The 20855-nt window shown below is 46.6% G+C and overlaps 2 protein-coding genes and 2 long non-coding RNA genes across 5 annotated transcripts in view; 1 reads left to right on the top strand and 3 right to left on the bottom strand.

Annotated features, from left to right (window-relative positions):
- LOC116759479 overlaps positions 1-3816 on the bottom strand; it is a 126795-nt gene extending 122979 nt beyond the window's left edge. The window contains exons 1-2 of the long non-coding RNA XR_004351455.1: positions 3517-3816; positions 1791-1832 (exon numbers count right to left, since the gene is read on the bottom strand). This is a non-coding gene — a long non-coding RNA (uncharacterized LOC116759479). The remainder of the gene's footprint in view (positions 1-1790; positions 1833-3516) is intronic.
- Positions 3817-9048: 5232 nt separating this feature from the next.
- On the bottom strand, positions 9049-11737 carry HOXA1 (homeobox A1). 2 transcript variants are annotated; one of them, XM_032642171.1, is made up of 3 exons: positions 11335-11737; positions 11040-11131; positions 10433-10560 (listed from the first exon to the last, which is right to left on the bottom strand). In XM_032642171.1, the coding sequence occupies exons 1-2, from the start codon at positions 11677-11679 to the stop codon at positions 11075-11077; spliced, it is 402 nt and encodes a 133-aa protein (XP_032498062.1). In that variant the 5' UTR covers positions 11680-11737; the 3' UTR covers positions 10433-10560; positions 11040-11074. The 2 variants fall into 2 exon arrangements, with proteins under 2 accessions (XP_032498061.1, XP_032498062.1); XM_032642170.1 differs by having other exon boundaries at positions 9049-10560; positions 11040-11737.
- Positions 11738-11896: 159 nt separating this feature from the next.
- LOC116759772 lies at positions 11897-15626 on the top strand. Its single transcript, XR_004351538.1, has 2 exons — positions 11897-12148; positions 15490-15626. It is a non-coding gene; the product is annotated as an uncharacterized LOC116759772 (long non-coding RNA).
- A 774-nt stretch (positions 15627-16400) lies between these two features.
- On the bottom strand, positions 16401-19132 carry HOXA2 (homeobox A2). Its single transcript, XM_032643848.1, has 2 exons — positions 17830-19132; positions 16401-17171 (listed from the first exon to the last, which is right to left on the bottom strand). Exons 1-2 carry the CDS (start codon positions 18206-18208, stop codon positions 16432-16434), a joined length of 1119 nt encoding a protein of 372 aa, XP_032499739.1. The 5' UTR covers positions 18209-19132; the 3' UTR covers positions 16401-16431.
- Between the last annotated feature and the right edge of the window lie 1723 nt (positions 19133-20855).

Raw genomic sequence — 20855 nt, 5'->3', positions numbered from 1 at the left:
GTAAGCAACAGAAACTTACTGTTGGTTATTTCATTGGAAAAGGATTAAATAAATGGATAGCTTAGAAAATTGCTAGGAGGACTGGAAATCAAGCTTGAAAAATGGAAAGCCCAGCAGCCAGAGCCAATATGTCACCACACAGCCAGTCTGGTAAGGAGACAACTACCCTTACCCCAAACCCTGATGTTGCCAAACCACTAGAGCTAACTGCTGCTGGATGTTTATCTACAGCACCTTCACATGGCTGTGCTGGAAACAGATGAGCCTACCGAGAAAGCAAGGGTATGGCCTTTTCTGGCTCACAGTGAGAAATTCTCTAAACATAAAAGGTTCAGATGTTGGCCAATCCCACTAAAAGAAATAGGGGAGAGGGAGGAAAGAAAAGAAAGAAAAGTATCTTACGTAACAAGTAATGATACTTCCACTGTTTTAACTAATCATCAAATAAAAACTCTACCACATAAACACAGATAATATTTATGATATAACATGAGTGAAAAAATGTGGAATTCAAAATTGTGGTACACAATAATTGCCTTTAAGTAAAAGTATGCACAGGGCCAAAGACTGGACTCTAGAAAAAAGCTATATTTTGGGGAATGTGATGGTAATCGGTAATTTTCTTCATTAATAATTTTATCTGTATGATATTATAGAACCATGCTATTTCTTTACTAGGCTATGAGTATTGCAAGCAAATAATTGTTATTCTGAGAGCTTCAATTCTGTCAGCAATAAAACCCCAAATAGAAAAATTAACTTTTTTGTATGCATGTTCATAATTATATATTTTTAATATATTTTTCAACAGAACTAAGATCATTCATAGTGTACATATAGGTTTACAACAACTTAACACTAGGCTTCTAAAATACAAACATTTTAAATCTGAAATTAAATTTAAGGTTAGTCTTAATTACATTTTACTTTCATATTCTTAAGATATGAGGCTTCAGTATGTGAGAATTAAATACATGGGCTGTCAATTTCAACTTTACTGATCACTATGTAATGGAGAGCAACTTAGAGAACTTCTCTAAACTTCAGTTTCTCCATCTGTAAATGGGAATAGTAAATACCCATAAGGCTGTTCTGAAGACTAACTGAGATATGATACACATAAAACTCTTAGCTCAGCATCTGGTACCAAGAAAGTTAATAATAAATATTAACATACAAAGAATAAGTTGTCACAACTTGCTAAAGTCTGGATCTCTCTCATAGAAGGAGTGTATTGGATGTAAGATAATGAATTGCAAGTGAAGTCCTCGTGGTTCATAGGAACCAGAATGCCCTCAACTTCCATGGTGTCTGAATCAGGGAATAACCAGGGAATTAACATGCCATCTGAGCAGCTTGGGCAGGGCAATTAAGAAGCCTGGCTTTTTTCTTGATTTTGTCTCTGTTTCATCTGTCAAATCACATTAAAAAAAATTCTGAAATGGAAGAAATAAAATGGATCAGCCAGTTCCTTTTTACCCTGCTTAATATCCTGTGGGATAGGATGGATGTGAGCAGTCACCTTTTCTGTAAGATTCTTGGAGGTAAGTAGGAAGGAAGAAACCCTCTGGGCATATATCTAGTTATTCAAACCTGCTTATTCTTAATAACTTTTAGATCTTCAGTATTTAATTATTACTGAAATTAATTACTGTTAATTACTATACTTAATATAGTAATTAATCATTAATGTTATTAATATATCTAACTTGAGATTAACTTTTGCCTGCCAGTTCTAATATCCATTTAAGTACCTATTAAAGATATAAGAAAATATTTTTTTTTCTTACCACTATTGCTGCTAGTACCTTTCTGGACCTTAGGTTCTTCACCTGTAAAGTAGAGAAACCAAATTAGATGACTTCTAACGTCTCTTCTTGTCTCAGATTCTGTGATTCAAAACTAAATAATATCAGTAATATTGTAACGTTTGTAATTATGCCAAGTCCTTGTTCACTTATGAAAATTAGAAAAGGGAAGAAGCAAATGTATGTGTTTCTACATACAATTCAATCTGACTTTGTGCAGACTGAGTTCTGAGAATAACTGACTTCTGAAGACTGGCTCTCTTTAGGCCTCATGATACATTCCTTGAAGTTCTGGTTGTTCTTGTTATTCTCAGTCAAGAACTGTAAAGTGGTAAACTATGAGGACTGGCCCCTTTGGGTGAGGATGAATTATTCTTTTCCTTTATTCTTTAAATGCAAATTGTGACTGATTTTCAGTATATCAAATAACCAAATGAAAGCTGGGGGGTGGGACTTCATGCATTCAAATGTTTCCAACCATATGGATGTTAGCTTTCATAGAGACAACACATTTATATTTTACATTGAATACTTCTAATTTTCTGCACATGTTAGGCATGCCACAGACATCATTTGTGAATATAAACAGTATCTTTCTTCTCCCTGAAAATTATTTCCTTAACCAATTAGTGTCAGACATGAAAAAAAGTCTTTATTAAGTTAATCCTCTCATTGACTTTACTGTTAATTTTGACCTCTCTCTTTAGCTTTGTTTTCATTCAAATACTTGCCATTTGCTAATTTTCCCGAGAAGGTACAGCCATAGTTTGCACATACATCTGATATTAAACAGTCAGCTTTCCCAGCTCTCTAATTCTTTACTAGCATGATAGTACCTGTATCAAACACCAATAGCCTGATAAGTCCTCTTTGTAGAGGACTTATGTGGTTGGCACCATGGAGAAACACTACAACAAAATGCATAAGAATTTGGACTCTGGATTCAGTGGACAAGTTACTTAACATCTTATGCCTCTCCGTTTCCTTATCTGAAAATCAAAAGAATAAAAACACTTCCCTCTTGGTGCGGATTAAATGAGTTAATGTAAGTAAAGTATTTGACATAGGGCTTAGCTCAGAGTAATCCTGAATAAACACCAGACTTTCAAGATTCTGAAAAATCACATAAATTTTAGAGGGTAACTTTAAAGTCAACAAGAACATTTGCCTTATTTTATAATTTAAGAATCTCAAAGTATAGAAAGGTTAAGTATCCTACCTACCTAAGCTTCTCCTGTGAAAGAGAAAAGACTAAACACAGGTGTCCTGAATTCCAGTCCAGAGCACTTTCCTCAGGGACTGTCTCCTCATTATTAAACGTCAAGAGCCCTGCCCTCAAGAAGCTTAAGATCTCTTAGGGGGAGTTAAAACTCACACACAACTCCCGTTACTTGTTCTATAACAAAGCTTCCTGCGCAAAAGGTGGAGCTCTGAGGGGCTCAGCTGATAGAGTGGAAAGTAGTACAGGAAACTTTCTAGAAAGAAGTGCGACTTGAGGCAAGGCAGGGTTTGACTCTACAACTGAATAAGGAGAGGACACTTGAGAAGCAAGGCTGTTTCCCTGAGCAGAGAAGTACTTGTCTCTCTAGGAACATTCACTGTTTAGAAACTCACCACACCTGCAACCCTCACCTCTACCCTCAAAGCATCTTAGTCGAACTAGAAGGGGAATGAACATATTACTCAATTAAACGTATGTTGAAAATACCTGAGAGGAGGGGGCAGGCAGGGAGTAAAGTCTCTCTCCGCTTTCAAATCAGAAAGGTGAACTAGGGGGCTAGGTTTCCGACCTGGGTTTCTTCTCCTGGCGGTGAATGTTCTGTCCTGGACCCCGTGGGGCGGGGCGTGGTTCGCGAGCTGGACAGAAGGCCTAGGCCCTCACCGGGAGGAGTCAGGCGGCCGCCTGCGGCATTTTAGGCCGCATCTCTCAGGCCCTGCGACTCCATCCCCGGAGCAGCCAGAGGCAAGAGGTGCCGGCTGGGAAAGAAGGAGGAGACGGGAGGCGAGGTGGTCCCTTGAGACCCGGCGGGGCTCTCAGACGCCGCGGGAGACGCGCCCTGACTCCGGTGGCGTTCACGGTCAACCCCGCGGGCGCTGCTCGGCTGCCCGGGAGGCCCGGGTGCTGCTGCCTCCTGCTCCGCGTGGGTCCCGCGAGGACGTGAAAGGAAGCGCGGCGTTCGCTCCGGAAGGCGGGGAAGCCGAGGGGGCAAGTCGCTATAGCCGCGACGTCTGGGCTCTCCGCCACCCCCGCGGGCCCGCAGAGACCGGACGGCACCCCCCGAACCCCGTCCCTCAAGGCAGTAGCACCGGCCGGGTCTCCGCGCCCGCCGTGCTCTCGCCGAGGCTGGGGCAGCTGCCCCCTGCGCGCTCTGAAGCAAGGAGCCCGTTTGCTCCTCAGAATGGAAAATTCCCGTCCAAGAACATTACTGATATTGGGGGGAGGGGTGTCCCCTACCATCTCAAATCATTGCTTTCTGCCTTCGTATGAGTCTATGGCGATTTTTCTGTTAAAAGGTAGCAGGTCGTAATTTGTGAAGTGTCCAGCGCGGCTCAAAAAGTCGCCCGATTTAAAAAGAAAAAAGTCATTCAATAATTTTTCCTTTATTTTCTGTTGCAAGCAGTTGCTTGGTGCTTTTTTTTTCTTTCTTTCTTTCTTTTTTAACTAACCAAGTAACCACCCAAACCTAAAAGGAAAACGTAAAGCAATCTGATTTCTATAGATTAGCCCTGTGACTAGACGTTTTACAAACACATTTTTAACAAGAAAAATGTAATGGGATGTTTAAAAAATGGAGACATATTTTAGATGTGTCTGGAGATGCTGAGAAAGAAACATTGGGCTTTTCACTTATTTACAATAAGCTCAAAATGCAGTCTTTCCAGACTGTTTTGCATGATGTAATTGGGGTTTGGGATGGGGGGGTGGGGTCATAGGTTAGTGTCTATGGAGCAGCGTTGATTATTACTTGGTTTTCAGTTCTGCGGCCCGAAGGTCAGCTATATTTGATGATCGGTGTTATTAAAAATAAGGCTCTAAAACGCTAGGGATTCCAGTTAAGCTCTTCAAACACTGACAGCCCTAGATGTCCCTTTGGGCAGCAGGTTCTGCTGAGATCAGTAGAACCCCACTGAGGAAGGAAAACGAGGCAGGTTGTGTTGTAAGGAAACTTTATGTTAATTGTTTGGGCTTGAGGTGCCTTGCTTGTGTGTGTGTGTGTGTGTGTGTGTGTGTGAGTTTTAGGTAAATGAGTAAGTGGTGGAGAAAAGAAATTTGGACCAGAACAATTCAGGAGGATATGCTGTGCCACAAAACAAACAAGCACCAAAAAAAAAAAAACGATTCAGGGTTAAGACGCCCCCTGGAATGTTCCTTGCATCTCTAAGCCCTTCCTGGCTGATACCACTTGACAGTTTAAGGGAGGTTGTTGAACTTGGGTACAAACAACTCCTCTTTCATTTGTTCCTCTCTAGTCTAGGTTTAGAAACAACAACAACAAATATACATATGTTGAACATGCCTGCTCCCTCTATCTCTATTTTTAGAACATATGTCTTTAACAGCAAGTAGCCCAACATTTTGTTGTTCAAAGAAGATGGCAGAAACATTCCATCTGCCATACTGGGAGATTGTTTCAAAGAGTCAGTAATCCTGGTGGCCTCAAAATCAAAGACTTGACTGAGTGTGTGGTTAGTAAACCAGAAGTAGAAAAATTTAAACAATATCCAGCCTGAAACTAATCATATTGAGTAAATGGGAAGGAACAAAATAAAATCAGGAATTTAGAATTCAGTGCACTGGCCTCAGGTGCTAAGCCACTCTGGTTTTTATTTAGGAAATAAGAGCATTGATATTATGTGCTCTGTGTCAAATCAATCCACCTCTGGGTGCCTTATCTCTCTGACTCATAAAATTAGGGTTTGGGTAGCTGGATTTCTATCCATTCTGGTCACCTAAACACAAGAAGTCCTAAGACAGAACTTCCGTGTGTTCTCAGAAATGCAGGAAAAAGTAGATTATCTTCAGCAGAAGGTCACCAAAGTTAGCCGTCTAGTGAGTAGCTCATCTGATAGGGGCATGATGTTCTTGTGTGTGTTGAAAAAGCCATAGCATTTCCGAGAGAGGTATTTTACAGTCCCAACCAATATTAAGAAAGATGCTGTTCACGCACCATTTTCAAAATTTTAAAACAGAAGTTTGCCTGTCATTCAAAATAATAAATTAAAGACTCAGACTCCTAGAGCTTCTACTGCAAGGATGATGATTCTTCAGGAAGAAACACAAACAGCAGTGACCGTTTTTTTTCACAGACGTGCTCAGCCATCAGAAAAGCTTAATAAGTCCCTATTTAGTATGCATTTATGCAGTGATTATATGAACTTTGACCTCTGAAGAGCTGTAGCAATTAGCTTCAGGGTCCAGCATCTTCTCCCACCATTCCCCACTGGCTTCCTTGGGTCTTCCTTTCATCTCAGCAGTTCGTATGCTCAGAGGGCATAAAATTTTAAAGTTGACTTTCCACCTGAGGTATTTGCTTCTGCACAAGGCACTTCCCCCTCCACTCCCCCCATCTGATGTCTAAACAGCCATCTCAGATGGATATTGGGGCTCTGATTGTCGATATTACTCAAACACAAATGGATTTCAGTTCAATCTTGCCCTGTTCTTTCGCAAAGAAGATACACTCTAATGGCCCAAAGAGCTTCATTTCATAGTTCGTGGCATCTGAAATAAATCGGATCTCTTCTGTCAGGCTAATTGAATGTTTTTTAAATATTCCATGTAATTTATTTTAAGTCAAATGAAACCTAGTGGCTTGGCAGAAAGCTAGAGGAGACAGGAGAAGGGCAGCTGGAAAGTCCCTCTCCACCCCCCTCCCAAAAAAAAAGTCAGGAAGGGAGAGGAAAGTGTTTTAAGTTTCTAGTAAACACTGTTTAGCAAAAGAATAATAGGCAGGTTAACCCTTTCCCAAAGAGGGATGGAACTATAATTGTTGCCTTTAGCAGAGAGCTCAGATAAACCACTGGGACTCATTCTAAAGTGACCCATCACTGCATTCATCTCTTCTTGAACTTTCAGTGAACCTGAGATTAAACAGGGGTGAGCAGCTAAGCAGTTTGTTGTTAGCAGGCTTTTCAACAACCCTTTCAGACTGAGTAAATATTGATTGGTTTGAATCTGATTGCCCCAGAGGAAAACACCAGGACATCTGAATAGCCTCCAAAAGTAAACTTTCAAAGGTGAAGCCGGGAGCAGACTTCAGAGTCACAGCACAATTTCAACTCAGCCTCAGTTGGGGACACCCTAAATTTCTGGAGTACTTTGAATGAAGGTGAGAGAAGTGAGGAAAAAGCATTGGAAAACTGGAATTTTATATTGTGATTATCCCAAGTCCCTAATTGAGACTCTTGTCCTTTTAAAATTTATCAATAAAATGTTATTTTCTGTTTTCCATCTTCTGTCGTTTCAGTTACCATGGCTGTCATTTTTCAAGGAGTTAACTGTGCCCCTCAGAGACCAAAACAGAAAAAGAGAGACCTTGAAATAGGATGTGTTAAGCGCCTTTGATTTAATCGATTGGGACAACTAAAAAGATACAAATGTTTTCCTTGTTGAAAGGTATATTAATGTTTCCTAAATGCATTGCTTGTTAATTGATTTATTCCACGACCTAGAGAAGGCTTGGGATGTTTAGCCATAATTCATCATTCTCCTCTCTCTCAGCTGCGTTAAAACCAGCACCTAGAAGATTGGAATCTCCGGATTCCAGCGGGTTGGCCCTGCTTTTAGATATTGAAATCTCGGCAGTGGCATGCAAATGACACTTTAACACATTAAAGTATTTGGAAACCAGCCATCTGTTTCGCTGTGTGGCTTTACACTAATAAACAAAAGATACTGTATACGGCCAGGCGGGAAATGAAAGAAAGAGTTGGCTGACTTTGAAGTTCTCCTCCATCCACTTGAGTCTTTTAGAAGCAACCCCAGAACCCAGGAGCTGAGGGGAGGGCACTGGGTGCCCTTGATATGGCCGCGGCAACTGCGCCTGCAGAGTCCCGGCTCACTCTCTTTGACAGGGAACTACAGGAAATCTCAAGGATGCTCTAGGAGGCCTGCAAATTACAAGTTTTTGTAAGATTTCTCACTACCCAGCCACCCTGAACCCGAGCCCATCCTTTGTAAAACACCCTTTGGAGCGGAAGTCATATGTCTGTATTTGTTTGTGATGCCGTAAAATTTCTGCTCTACTCTTGGGGTTAAATTAAAGCCTCCAAAAATGTGTGAAAGTAAAGGGAACGTGGTAACAGGTCTAGGAGGAGAGTCACTTTGAACTTCTGATTTGCTGGCTTCTTCTGTTTGAGACCAGCAGACACATGCATTGGTCAGAAGCAACTTGAATATGGACAGACTTCAGAGCGGCTTCCACAAGTTCACCTGGAAGAACCTATTGAGCCCAGAGAAAATTAAAATGTTTTTCTGGGTTATGTGGCACGGAAATTGAGCGGTAGACCCATTACCGCCATGGTGGCTGTGAAATCAAAGCTGAATCTGATGGGAATGAGATATGTAACCCAGAAGGAATTGGGAGTAGGGGTTTAAAAAGTGGAAGGAAGGAGTGGATCTTGACAGGAGGAATTGGAGGAGGGATGCAAAGGTTTACTCAGTACAGACCACACTCAATTTAAAGAGTGGAATATTTTGGCACGCTGTCCAACAATCCAGAAAGAAGGAAGAGGGGTGGGGTGGGGGCCCCATCCTCAAACAGCTTTATACTGGAGCTAATTAAATGTGAATCTCTTAGCTCTTGGTTCATTGATGTGAGGAAAGACTGACTGAAGAGTTTCAGCTTTTGAAGGGGATTCTGTTTATATATATGTCAACATTGAGTTGGAGGTGAAAAGGTTAGCACTTGACCCAGGAAGTATCCATGTTTGTTTCAAAAATAGATCTGCTTCATAAATTTCTTCACCATTCATTTTTTTCCATAATGAGCTTTGATTATAATAAAGCAGCTGCTGCTATTTTAAAGAAAATCATCCTATTACATAGACATCGTTAGGTGCAATTACACGCATAGGGGAAGCTTCAGCTACATAATGAAAAGCCTTTCCTTTTTTTTTTTTCAAGAAAAGGCCCACCTCTTTGAAAATACACACCACACTTCTCTCCCCCATGTGAAATGAGCCAACTTTGTAGGAACCAGCAAATTGTAGCCAAGCCAAATACACAGATGCATAAGCATATCTGAAACCTGAATATATTTATTACAGACATCTTAAGACCCGTAAATTCTGCTCTGGATCACATCACTCCGGGATCTCTGAGCTGTTCATGATTGTACAGGAAATGGGGAATATCACAAAGGATAACTGATAGAACTCAGTGTGGTACTTCAGGGACATCAAAACATTGTGCGACATGCAAAAGACTGTTCACGAATCACACAAAATATACATTCATTGTGCCATCCATCACATTAACAATTGAGCTGAAAATATATCATATCCAGCTAAGATAACTGTGGAAGGAAGAAGCTGGTTTGAATAATACATTTAGATGCTGAATAATCCAGCACAAATTTTAAATAGAGTGTGGCCAGAGAAACAAGAAAGGAGTGGGGATGGGGAGAGACTTAGCACAGGAAGCAAGGTTTCTGACCCTTGTATTCTGCAGGCCTTCTTAACTCACTGAAAGAACAAATTGAGGCTACCATCTGAGGCATCTGATTGATTTTAAATGAGAGCTTTTAATTCTTTAACCTATAATCACATATAAAGTTGTACCAGCTTTGAGAGTTTGCCCACTGTGTTTTAGTCACTTAATCAAAACATTTCTAGAAAATCTGTATAAAGATAAATCTTTCAGGACAAAGCATTTACAACCAGCACACTCACACACATAAAATTGAATTAAATTAAGGGATGAATTAATTGTGTAAACACTCTCATAGTGTATCTGTTCTTCATGAACTCCTGGACCCTCTTCTCTCTCTCTTTAAGGGCAAAGTAGGAGACAACTGTAAATATACAGATAGATAAAAGATGAGAGGCCTCACTCTGACATGTTTCGGCTGGCAGAGGAAACTATTTTCCAAAGGGCATCTGAAAGGAACAGTAGGTTCTGTCGAAATCTCCTAAAAGTAGGGGTGTTAGGTGCCATCAGAAAATTGATGCTGGCACTCAATCTGCGCTACGGAGCTAACACCCCCTCCCCCCTCATCAAGTTTCTAATCCAGAATTCTCTGGAAACCCATTATCCTGGCCAGGAGTTCCCCAGATAGGATCAGAAAGGAAGAGAAAGATTGTAAATGGAGAGGAAGATAAGCTAAGAATGTGCTTTGGGTAAGAAGTCCCAGCCGGAGGAGTAGCCTGGGCTGCAGAGTGGGGCGGGGGCGGCCTCAGTGGGAGGTAGGTAGAGTGTCTGAGGTAGAAGACCCCGGGGAAGGAACGCAGGGTGAGGAGCTGGACTTCTCTGAGGATTCCTCGGCCTTCTCCTCGCTTCCCGTCGGAGTGGCTGGAGAGATGGGCAAGAGGCCCTCCTTCTCTCGTTTCTTCTGCTTCATTCGGCGGTTCTGGAACCAGATCTTCACCTGGGTCTCATTGAGCTGCAGGGATGCGGCAATCTCCACCCTGCGTGCACGCGTCAAGTACTTGTTGAAGTGAAACTCCTTCTCCAGCTCCGTGAGCTGTTTAGTAGTGAAGTTGGTACGCACTGCATTGGGTTGACCCACGTAGCCATACTCTCCGACTTTCCCTGGGGGCAAGGTGGGAAGCGATGAGAGGAAAAGGTAAAAATTTTTATAATCGATATGAGATTCCGTACACGCTTCAGAGCAACCTTCGGGTAAAGAGGAATCAAGAATTTCTGAACATAAACTGGGCTTGGGAGGGTGAGTGATGAGGTGTAAAGTGTTAATCTGAAATCAACCGTTAGCATGGTCAGACCATGATTAATGGAGCCTGGCGATATTAACAGGACGCCCCCCACACACACACACCTACCCACTTCCCACTTCCTACTTCCCAAACCTCTAAAACCCAGCCCCTTTGGAAATACAGCAGTCCCAGATGCTCCTTTGCCCCAACGCACCTGGGTAAACCTCCCCACACCCTACAACACAGGTGGGAAGCAAGAACTTTAAAAAAAAAAACATGATTAATTTTCTTTGGAAACTAAGCATACCAGCTCCTTCCAAAATCATCAAGGAGCTTTCATGGAATGGCAAGACTGACCTGTTTTGGGAGGGTTTCTTTTGACTTTCATCCAGTCAAAGGTCTGTGCTGGAGAAGATGTCTCTGATGCAGGGGAGCGACAGGCTTCTTGGCTGGCGTGGAGAGGGGACAAGGAGTTATTATACGTGGCCAGGGCCAGGCTCTGGTGCTCTTGTCCATATGAGTGGTGAATGTACTGAGGCGAGCCCACCGCGCCCCCGGCATAACCCTGGTGGTGGTGGTGATGCTGGACCATGGGAGATGAGAGATTTCCAGAGTAAACAGCGGGAGCGCACGAGGGGTACCCACCACTTACTTCTGCTTCCTGATTTAACGCGTAGGGGCTGTAAGGCGCGCCGAAGTTCTGCGCGCCGTAGCTTGGACCACAACTCGAGTGGGAGTAGGATACCCCCAGGTTCCCAGCAGTCTGGTAGGTGGCCGGCTGGGGGTGGTGATGGTGGTGGTGGTGGGGCGGGCTGATCTGCACCGCCCTGCCCACTAGGAAGCGGTCGTCGCCGCCACAGCTGTTGGCACTGACCGCGCACGACTGGAAAGTTGTAATTCCGTGGTCGGAGGGGTAGGCTCGCGCTGAGCAGGTCCCCGAGTCGCTACCGCTGAGGATGGGGTATTCCAGGAAGGAGCTCATTCTTGCATTGTCCATCTGTCACTGAGTGACCGGGTCCTGCGAAGCCCTGGGTGACCGTGCCAACTTTCTCACTTCCTCCATGGGGCCGGAGAAGAAAAATGATATGAATGTACAGTGCGCAAGAGGGGGGGCGGGAGGGCGGAGGGCGCTAGGGGAGGGGCACGTGACTATATCAACCAATGGCGGAGCTTGCTGCGAAAGTTTGCTGGCTCCTGCGGTGATGGATCACCATTTCAGTGGCATTTAAATCCCCAGCGCTCCTCAGTCTAGGTGACGCGCAGTCGCCCCCCCAGGCAGCCCGGGCGGCAGCAGCAGCTGCGGCAGCTGCCGGGGCAGATTCGGAGCGCTGGGGCGAAGGGGAGCAGAGGCTGCTTTCTGCGCGCGCTGACTCCGATCTCCCCCCCCTCCGGGAAGTGGGGGCTGGAATGCATCCCCCGTCACCGCCCCCTTCCCCACCGCGCACAGAAAGATGAATTGGCAAGAGGTGAGAAGCGAGGAGGGCTCCTCGATCTCTCGGGTCGGGAATCAGTGGGCGGGAGCTCGCTGGGCCGCCACTAGCACACTGGCCGAGCCCGGAACGCAAGGAATTGGAAGGGTTGCTCCCCGGGCGCTTTCCGTTCAGTGCCTTCTGCGGTGCCTCGAGGAGTGCCGAGAACGGTGGCGTAGGACGAGGCTTGGCCACCAGCTCTCTAAGCTCGGGATGGAGAGGGAAGTACGCAGAGAGCTGGCTGGGAGGAACCCGAGTGGGCGTGGAGGGGACGAGGGCAAAAAAGGAAACTTCCCTTCTCCAAGGAGGGTCTTGAAGCCTCCTTTCCTCCTCCCCCTCCCTCCCTCCCCCCCCCCCCCGTCGGCTATTAGCGTGGCAACGTGGAGCTTTTGTATGTAATTCGACGCCCGGGAGTGGGTGAGCCTCGGGAGCTAGGCTTGCTGGCCAAGACCAGGGGTGGCCCAGCTCTTCGCCCTCCCTCTCTCCTCGCTCTCCGCCCCTTTCTCCTCCCCACTCAGCTTGCTCTGGGAGCCCTACGGGATCCGTAGCAACTCCGCCGGTGGATTTTGAGGGGTAGGAGGCGGAGGGAGAGAGATGACGCTAGCGGACGTGGCAAGCCTGGGGGCCGGGCCCTGCGCTGCAGGCCATCTGCCGGCTCCCTAGGACCCAGGAGCCTGCGTGATCCGACCGGGGCCTCAAAGGGCGAGACCACGGCTACCGCAAACTACGATGGACTCTCCCCCCCCCACTCCCCGCAACGTTTCTCGTTTCCTGAAGGGAGATGTTAGGAGTGGTAGAGCTTCCTTTATCCACCCCCCCATTCTACTGCACAGCTGAAGTGGGGGTGGGGGGCTGGCAGGTGGGAGGGGCGGGGGACAGATGGCTGATGGTGGACGGGACATTTCCTCCTTCCCCAACAACTGACTGCGTAGTTCCTTGTGTGAACCTTCAAGTCTTTCCCTAGAGAGACACGTGCAAATCTGAGCGTCATCCCGGGACAGGGGTCCTGTTCTCCATCACCCTCGTCCTACCCCGATGCCGACGGGGTTGTTAACTGCTGTTTACTATTAGGTTTCGTGTGAACCCTTAGCTTGTAGAGAGAAAAGGCCAAACAGAGGCCAAGAATTGATGCATTCTTGGGTAAAAGAAATCCAGACATCATCCAGAAGCTTTGCAGCCAATGCTGTGTAGCTTTATTCTGACCATGTTCACCACATCGGAATCCGACAGATCAAATTTATCTGAGGATTGTATGTAGATTTGGGGTTCCCACTCCTCTCTAGCTTTCCCTCCCCAGTTAAAAGAAGGAAGTTTTTCTTGAGGCAGGCACATTTCAAATGTGTTAGTCAGCCTTTCAGGTTTCTGTGTTCTGTTCTTCACGTATAGAAGTTCCCTCCTAACCTGTCTCCCCAAGAGGGAAAACTGGCAGACATTTGACTGTAGATTCCCTTAGTAGCAAAGGAACATTTTTCCTAAACATTTCCTTTTGAAAGGGTATTTTCCTGTGACCTGCGACCCATCCCCAATCATGGTTAAGAGGGAACCAGGAAAGGTCACTCCTGCCCCAGTTTCAGCACCTGGTGAACCTCATCCGGGAGAAGGGAAAAGGCAAGGAGGCCCTCCTGGAGGTGGCTTCTTTGGGAGCGCCAGGCCTCCAGCCAGTGCGGGGTGGGGGGGGGGAGAAGGTGCTCCTGTGGGGGAGGAGGCAGGACCTTAGGGGTTCTGGCCTGGCACTGAGGACGATCTGCTCTCACAGCCGAAGCTCCTCGGTACGTTCTTCCCCTTGCCTCATTCCTGTCCCTTTGTTGGCCTCCTCGGCTCGGGTCTGCACGACCCCCTCGGCAGCAGGGCTCGCTCCACAAAGCCACCCCAGTCTGCAACCGCTCTCCTTCCTCTGCTAGTTCTCCGCCTCTGGGCTCCTCTCCCTCCACCTCTCTTCCTCCCTCCGGGCCTTTTTCCCGGCCATCGTGGGTGGAGTGTTTTTCTTGGGATCACAAGCTTGCGCCAGCACACAGGGCCGCTGCACACGGGCCGCGACCGACCCGCCTCCGCGCACTGCTCCGGGCTGGCGGGGCTCTCGAGGTCGAGCCGACTCCGCCCCGGCTGGTCGCCCAGAGCGCCGCTCTCCCGGTGCGGCTCACAAAGGCAGCCTCCTCTGGCCTCGATCCCGCAGGCTTCCGTAGCTTGGTTCCTTCACCACCACGAAATCCTAGGGCTCATTTCGCCGAGTGGGAGACCCTAGGTCCTCGGGGCAAGTCGGCCAGAGCCCCACGACGCGAGCTAAAGTCTCCTTAAACGCCCGAGGAGAGTGCGTGAAAGGCGAGCTCGGTCACTATTTAAATGATCCCTTGCAAGCGGCTTGTTGAGCTCAAAGCGCCTCTTTCAGGGCTCTTCTAGTAGTAGAAAGGGAAGGAGCGAGGAGGAGACAAAACGCCGCCGAGGCCCCGAGCTGTTCATGGCATCCGCGGCTCAGCCAAGCTGTTGTTTTAAAAGAGCAATAAAAATGAATTATGACTAAACGCCTTCTAACTTAATGCTTTCGGACGGGGATTCCCGGCAAATACGTAAGAGGATTTTTATTTGTGCATGTGTTCCTGCAATTGATCTCTTTGATGACATTCTCATTCATAGAAAGCGTTTGATTTATGAGCGTGGGATGAATCGCAAACAGCAGCGGCTAAACCCTGGCCTCGGCCGGGCCGCCTGCTCCGCTCCGCGCCTGGGGCAGGAGACTTGCCCAGGTCCCCACTCGCCTCCGCCGCTGCCGGGATTTAGGGGGCAAAAGGGTGGGGGAGGGTAGGCAGCAAACCCGGGGAGAAGGATCGCGATTTCCTCATAACTTCCAAGCCTTTGCTATTAAGAGCCGGGTTCTTAAATCAACCCGCCCCCCACACATGTTGCTTACTCGCTGCCTTTTCTCACGGTAAGTAGCCATCGGAACAGAGCTCAGTAAGGGAAAAATAAACATGGGGAGACATAAGAAGGGAGAAAAAATCAGAACAACCCAGTAACATCCCTAGTTCACATTTTATTGATATTTCATTTAAAGTGCTTTTTCTCTTTCTCTCTCTAGAAACTGGGTTAATTTATAACCTGGGGGGTAGAAACACTCCACTTTAAATCTCATCTTGCTAACCTGACTTCAAAGCTTTAATGATCCATTATTTGCCATGTAAACAGATTTAAGAATGAAATATTGATTTTTATGACCCTGAAAAAAAAAGAAAAGAATCCTAGAATGACTGAACCAGAGGATTGCAAAAAAAAAAAACCCTTTCTGAAGTGCATTTTCCAGCTAGTAACCATTGTTTTGTTTTATTTTTGTTTTTCTGTTTTAGGTCTGTTTGCCTGGACCCATCAACAGCTGGGAGACTAATCAACCACACTGAAAATGTTTGGGGATTTGTGGGGGAGGGGTTTGGAATGTAAATGTTTGAAACAAATGTGTATAAATAAATGAATTCTTGATAACTTAGTTATTGACCTGGAGACTGGTAGCTTGTTAAAGAAACTCCATGTTCCTCCTTCCTGGAGTTGGAGGTTTCTGTAGGCACTTTATTTCTCCACTTTCAAAAGCTTGGGCTTGGCCCAACTCTGAGGCTGCCCAGTCCTGTTTCTATTACCAATTTAAATCTATGGCTTGAATCTCTACATTGAAAAACCTAATCCATTCCCTTAAAAAACAAAAAAACCACACTTCTCAGAAGCCCTAACCATTTTCTGGCTTTCTTTTTTTGTTGCTGTCTATTGAAGACTTTGAACATGCCCATTTAATAAATATATTAAAATTGAAAAAGAAAATGGATTGTGACCAGAATTTTATTTACCAAGTTAGACTAAAAGAGGAAAAAGAAACTGTTATGAGCCTTGAGAAAGAGGGGGAGGAAAAAAAATAAGAAAGCTACTTATAGCAAAGGAGAATTTATTCTACCAAAAATACGCATGACAATGCATCCTAATGTAATACAAAAATAAAAAGAAAGTGAAGATACAATTATATGATCACTTTCTTGCAGGCCTCATATATTGCTTTCAGGAAATCACAAAGAGGGTTGTTGGATTAGATTTTAAACAACTAAAACTCCAAAATAATCTGAAAAAGATGGCTCTGTAACTGGGTTAAGGGAATCACTAAACAGAAAAATCTTCAACATTTAAAGGAGGGAGAGGGTAAGTCAAGAAGAAAATAAAATAAAAATTAACTCTCAGAATAAAGGAAGGCAAAACCACCCGGTCAAAGGGGTTTTTGTTTTGTGATGCTTTGTTTTGCTTTAATGTTTTTAGTAATTCAGATGCTGCAAGTCGATTGTGGTGAGTGTGTCTGTAAAAAAGTCAAAGCTGTCAGCTGAAATATCTACAGGACTGTCGAGGGAACCCGGCAAACTGGGCGAGACTGCGTCTGAAAGCTGCAGGCAGGAATCTGTGGAAAAAACGTTAAAGTCCTGCAAAGAGGGGACCTCGAGGGCCTCGGGACTGTCATTGTTTAGGCCAGAGCCACAGTTCTGGCCCATTGTTGACAAGCAGTTAGGAACAGTGGGTGACTGGTGCTGAAAATGTTTCAGATTTTTTTCATTGCTGGTTAAAGGCGAAACTGGGAAACTTTGGGAGTCACCATTGTGTCCATTGGGAGCCTGCTGCTGAGAGAGGGCATTTTGCTGAAAAGTGTAACCTTCCCTCTCCAGAAGGGCCCCGGAGACGCTGAGGGCTTGCTCAAAGAGCGACTTCTCTTCCTCGTCCTCCTCCACTTTCTCAGAGTCTTCGAGGCTTTTAAATTTTCCTTCGCTGTTTTGGTTCTCCTTGCACTGGGTCTGCCTCTTGTGCTTCATCCTCCGGTTCTGAAACCACACTTTCACTTGTCTCTCAGTCAAATCCAGCAGCGCTGCAATTTCCACCCTTCGGGGTCTGCAAAGGTACTTGTTGAAATGAAATTCTTTTTCCAGCTCTAAAAGCTGCGTGTTGGTGTAAGCAGTTCTCAGGCGCCGGGAGCCCCCGCCGCTGCCATCGGCGATTTCCAGGGATTCTGCGGAAAGGGAAACCAACAAGAGACACACGCACAGTTGGAGGTGGAGGGGTCCGAGCGGGGTTATTCCACTGGAGAATAAATATAGCAGAAAAGATCAACTGCAACAAAATGGCCGCCTCTAGATGCAGTAAAGCTATTGTGCTGCCTTTCCTGGGAGCCCAGCCCGGGGAGACCCCATCTCTTCCACCTCCATCAAATTCTTGCCTGTAGCTCCCCCCAACCTCTCCATCCGGGAGCAAACTTTATATTAGCCACACCACAATTTATAATTAATGCATCAGCTGCTTAGCTGAGCAAGAGCGATCTATCACTCTTCATTACTGTCAAAAAGCCAAACTCTAGGACAACTAGACAAGAGGAGGTCAGTTCCAACTCAAATAAATCATCCCACATCACACAAGTTAGGGAAAGTTCCCCCACCCCCTTCTTAAAATATAAATATATATATATATATATATAATCAATGCGGAACGCAGGATCCCTTTTCTCAACATCAAACCCACTCCTGAGCCCACAGGGGAAGGGAAAGCAGCCAAGCATCTCTCTCTCTCCCCCTTCTCTCCCAGCCCACGCTCCCCTCCCCCCATAACCGCTCTCGGGGCAGCCCAGAAGGGGAAGAGGGTCCGGGGACCTGGGGCCAAGTCTTTGGACTGACCTTTGTGGCTGAGGCAGGCAGGGCCGGTGGCGGCAGCGGCCGAGGCGGGCGGCAGCGCGGTTTTCTTGGCCGCCTTCTTCTCCTTCATCCAGGGGTACTCGGGCGGCTGCAGGGCGCCGGCGGGCACTGGGCTGCCGCGGCTGCCCGCGGGGCTCGGCTTGGGGCGGCCGCCAGCGCCGTGGCGAGGGTTACTGCCCGGGTTCAGGCTGGGAATGGTCTGCTCAAAAGGAGGAGGAATCAGTGTCGAGTGTGAAAGCGTCGAGGTCTTGATTGATGAACTTTGAAATGTATCAGCGACAGGGGGAAAAGATGTCAGGCACTCAGCGAGCGACGGCTGGCTATTGATAAAACCAATCTCTCGCTCAAATTCGTAATTCATGGCCTTCTCCTTGGAGCCCCCTCGGAGAAAAAGTTCCCTCTTCTGGAGGGGCTTGGGGGGGGGCAAGGCCCAGGAAAAAGGCGAGCGCGGAGGGAAAAAAAAAATCTATCATAGAAGATCGCTGCTGGGGTGTTTTTTTTCTAATTCACTGATTACAGCCGTATGGGGACCGCGCTACTATTAAACTATTGAATTCATGGAGACAAGGTTGAAATTGGACCGAATTGGCTGTCACATGATTGCTTCTGCCCAATGACAATTTGGGCTTTAATCAAAAGAAGCCACTGTCTGTTTGATTGATCCAAAAAAGTCGGGAAGGAACGCCTCATTGGGGGCCAGCGAGGCTTTATTTACACTTTTTTCAGGGCAAAAATACCTATATGTGGGTGTGGGTTAGGGATGCCTGGGAGTGCGTGGGGGCGAGGGTGCCTGCCTGCCTCCTGATCAGCACGGATCTGGTGTGTGCGCCTGGCAGTGTGTGTGAGTGTGTGAGTGCGTGCGAGTGGTGAGCCCTGCAGCGGGTCCCGGCGGCAGCTGCCCTCTGCCTCCCCCGCACACTCCGCGCATTGTTTGGGACTGTCGGGAAGACGCCTCGCACCTCACAAATCATTTAAGCACCTCAGTCTGACGCCTGCAGTCATTAACAAAGTAATCCATTAATCTTAAAGTTTTGACACCCGAGGGCCCAGCATCCCAACCACATAAGTTCTGCTGAGGCAGGAGGAAGAAGCAGAGGGAGAGGGGAGATGAGACAGAGAGAGGAAAGGGCGGGGGGGCGGGGGCACAGAAAGAGAGAGAAGGATTCTTTTGGGGGGTTCCTCCCTTTTATTTCCCTTTCCCTCCTCCGCCATAAACCAGTTCCTGGATCTCAGAACTGGTCTGTCTCTGTTTTCCTTCCCGTCTGTCTTTCCCTCTTTTCCTCTTTTTTTCCTTCTTCTCCCCTCTCCTCCTCCCTGTCTCTCCTCTGTCCACCTCTCCTCCCCCCACTTCCCTCAGGCCCTCGCCCCCCTCCCAAAGCCCAGCTCGGAGTCCGCGCCCACGGACCCCGGACCCCGGCCCATTGTTAGCCGGCTTTTCCACGACAACTATGCATCTGGCTCCAGCGGGAAGCGGAAAACGGGAGGCGGCTCTCCAGGCTTCCCGACCCTCCTGCGCCATCAACTTCTCAGGAGTGGCTCGAGAAAGATAGATGCATGTGCCAAGCGAGACAGCAACCCCAGATCTATGTGTCCAAATCCCTGTAGCCAGGGCGGCGGCCAGCCAAAGAAATGCCGCCCCGAGCAGGCGCGTGCGGCTCCTGGCATTCTGGGTTTCATACCCGTAGGGCTCGGGTGCGGTAAGTATTTCTGATTTCCAGGAAGTCTGTTGGAAGTTAGCAGCACGGAAGGAGAAGGCGCTTGCTTGTTCTCTCTTGTTTTCTTTTTCTTTTCCTCCCCTTCTTCTCATCCTTGTCGCTCTGGTGGGGGCTTCTTGGTTCAGATGCAGTGAGTGCTCCCTGGCAGCCCGAACTGTCTCCTGCACTGTCCAGCTTCTTGGCCACCAGGGATGTTTGCACTCGGGTTCTGTTATGAGAAACAGCACCGCGGGTGACAGAGGGCGACCCAAGGAGGAATTATAAAGGTTCTGTTTCTCTCTTCATTTTCTTTTTTCCAACTTGGAGACTTGAGACTGAGCGAATCTTGGACTGGGCTGGAGGGTTCAAAAGATAACACCTTTAGATACCAAACAATAACTTTGAAAAAATCCACCAAGCCAGAAAAAGGGAAGGAGGCTGAGAGTGAAATCTGAAGGTATCTCTTTTCCCCCAAACCCTGAGGATGATGATTCGCTTTTGCTTCCTTTGAAATGGACCAAGTGATCAGAGTCCCCCTGGCCGGCAGGCATCGGTGGCAGGAAAATAAATCATTCTGATGGCCAGGGAGAGAAAGATTGTCGGAGGAGAAAAATCTACATAGAAAACAAGAAAGGCTGACCAAGCCACAAGGATAGGACTCCATCTCTGAGGCTGGCATCAAAGGGGGCTTGGGTTGGAAATTAGATATAAAGTGGACTTCGTCATTGACTAGCCCAGAGCATTGCCTTACAGATAGAGATGCTATTTTGGAAAATGTGGGGTTTTTTTCAGTTTTCTTGCTTTTATTCCAAACAAAGCTCTGAAGGAAGTCTGAGTGCGATCAATCTTGCTCACCAAAAGCCTTGACAGCTTCTGGCCCTTAAGAACACATTTCAGCTTCGAGCTCTTTCCAAGATCAAATGTGGCCGAGCAAAGAGGAGAGCAGGAAACGCAAGTAAACAAGGAAAACTAGTCTTTTTAAAGATTTTTCTTTTTTGGCAGCAGAAAGAGTTATAAGGCTGCTTTTAGGAAAGGTGCTTTGTGGACTCTGGGATGGTGGCTTTTGGCATTTGCTTTTACCAGAAAATATTGAGGGGTTAAAGGGAGGGGGAGCGTGGAGAGGAAGCAGCGCTGCCCCCGTACCGTTGAGGCTTTGTCAGGGGCTGCGTGGGTGAGAGCTTTCTGCTGGCCTCAGCGGCCTTAATTCAAATACCATCTGGAAGAAAACCCTTTTTTAGGACCATTCAACATTGAAATCTTCCCAAAACCTATTACTTTAACTCAGGAGATATTTTAATAAGGATTTCTTTTTAA

The sequence above is a fragment of the Phocoena sinus genome, chromosome 9, assembly GCF_008692025.1.
Source record: "Phocoena sinus isolate mPhoSin1 chromosome 9, mPhoSin1.pri, whole genome shotgun sequence".
Taxonomy (NCBI): Eukaryota; Metazoa; Chordata; class Mammalia; order Artiodactyla; family Phocoenidae; genus Phocoena; species Phocoena sinus.
Note: the sequence above shows the minus strand (reverse complement) of the source record. Positions and strands in the feature narration are given on the sequence as shown.

Excerpts from the sequence above, each read along its gene's own strand:
- HOXA2 (XM_032643848.1), bottom strand. The coding sequence starts at position 18,208 with ATGAATTACGAATTTGAGCGAGAGATTGGTTTTATCAATAGCCAGCCG. Across the intron at positions 17,172-17,829 it reads TGCCTGCCTCAGCCACAAAG|AATCCCTGGAAATCGCCGAT; the intron begins GTCAGTCCAAAG and ends CCCTTTCCGCAG.
- HOXA1 (XM_032642170.1), bottom strand. The coding sequence starts at position 11,679 with ATGGACAATGCAAGAATGAGCTCCTTCCTGGAATACCCCATCCTCAGC. Across the intron at positions 10,561-11,039 it reads AAGAAACCCTCCCAAAACAG|GGAAAGTCGGAGAGTATGGC; the intron begins GTCAGTCTTGCC and ends CCTTGCCCCCAG.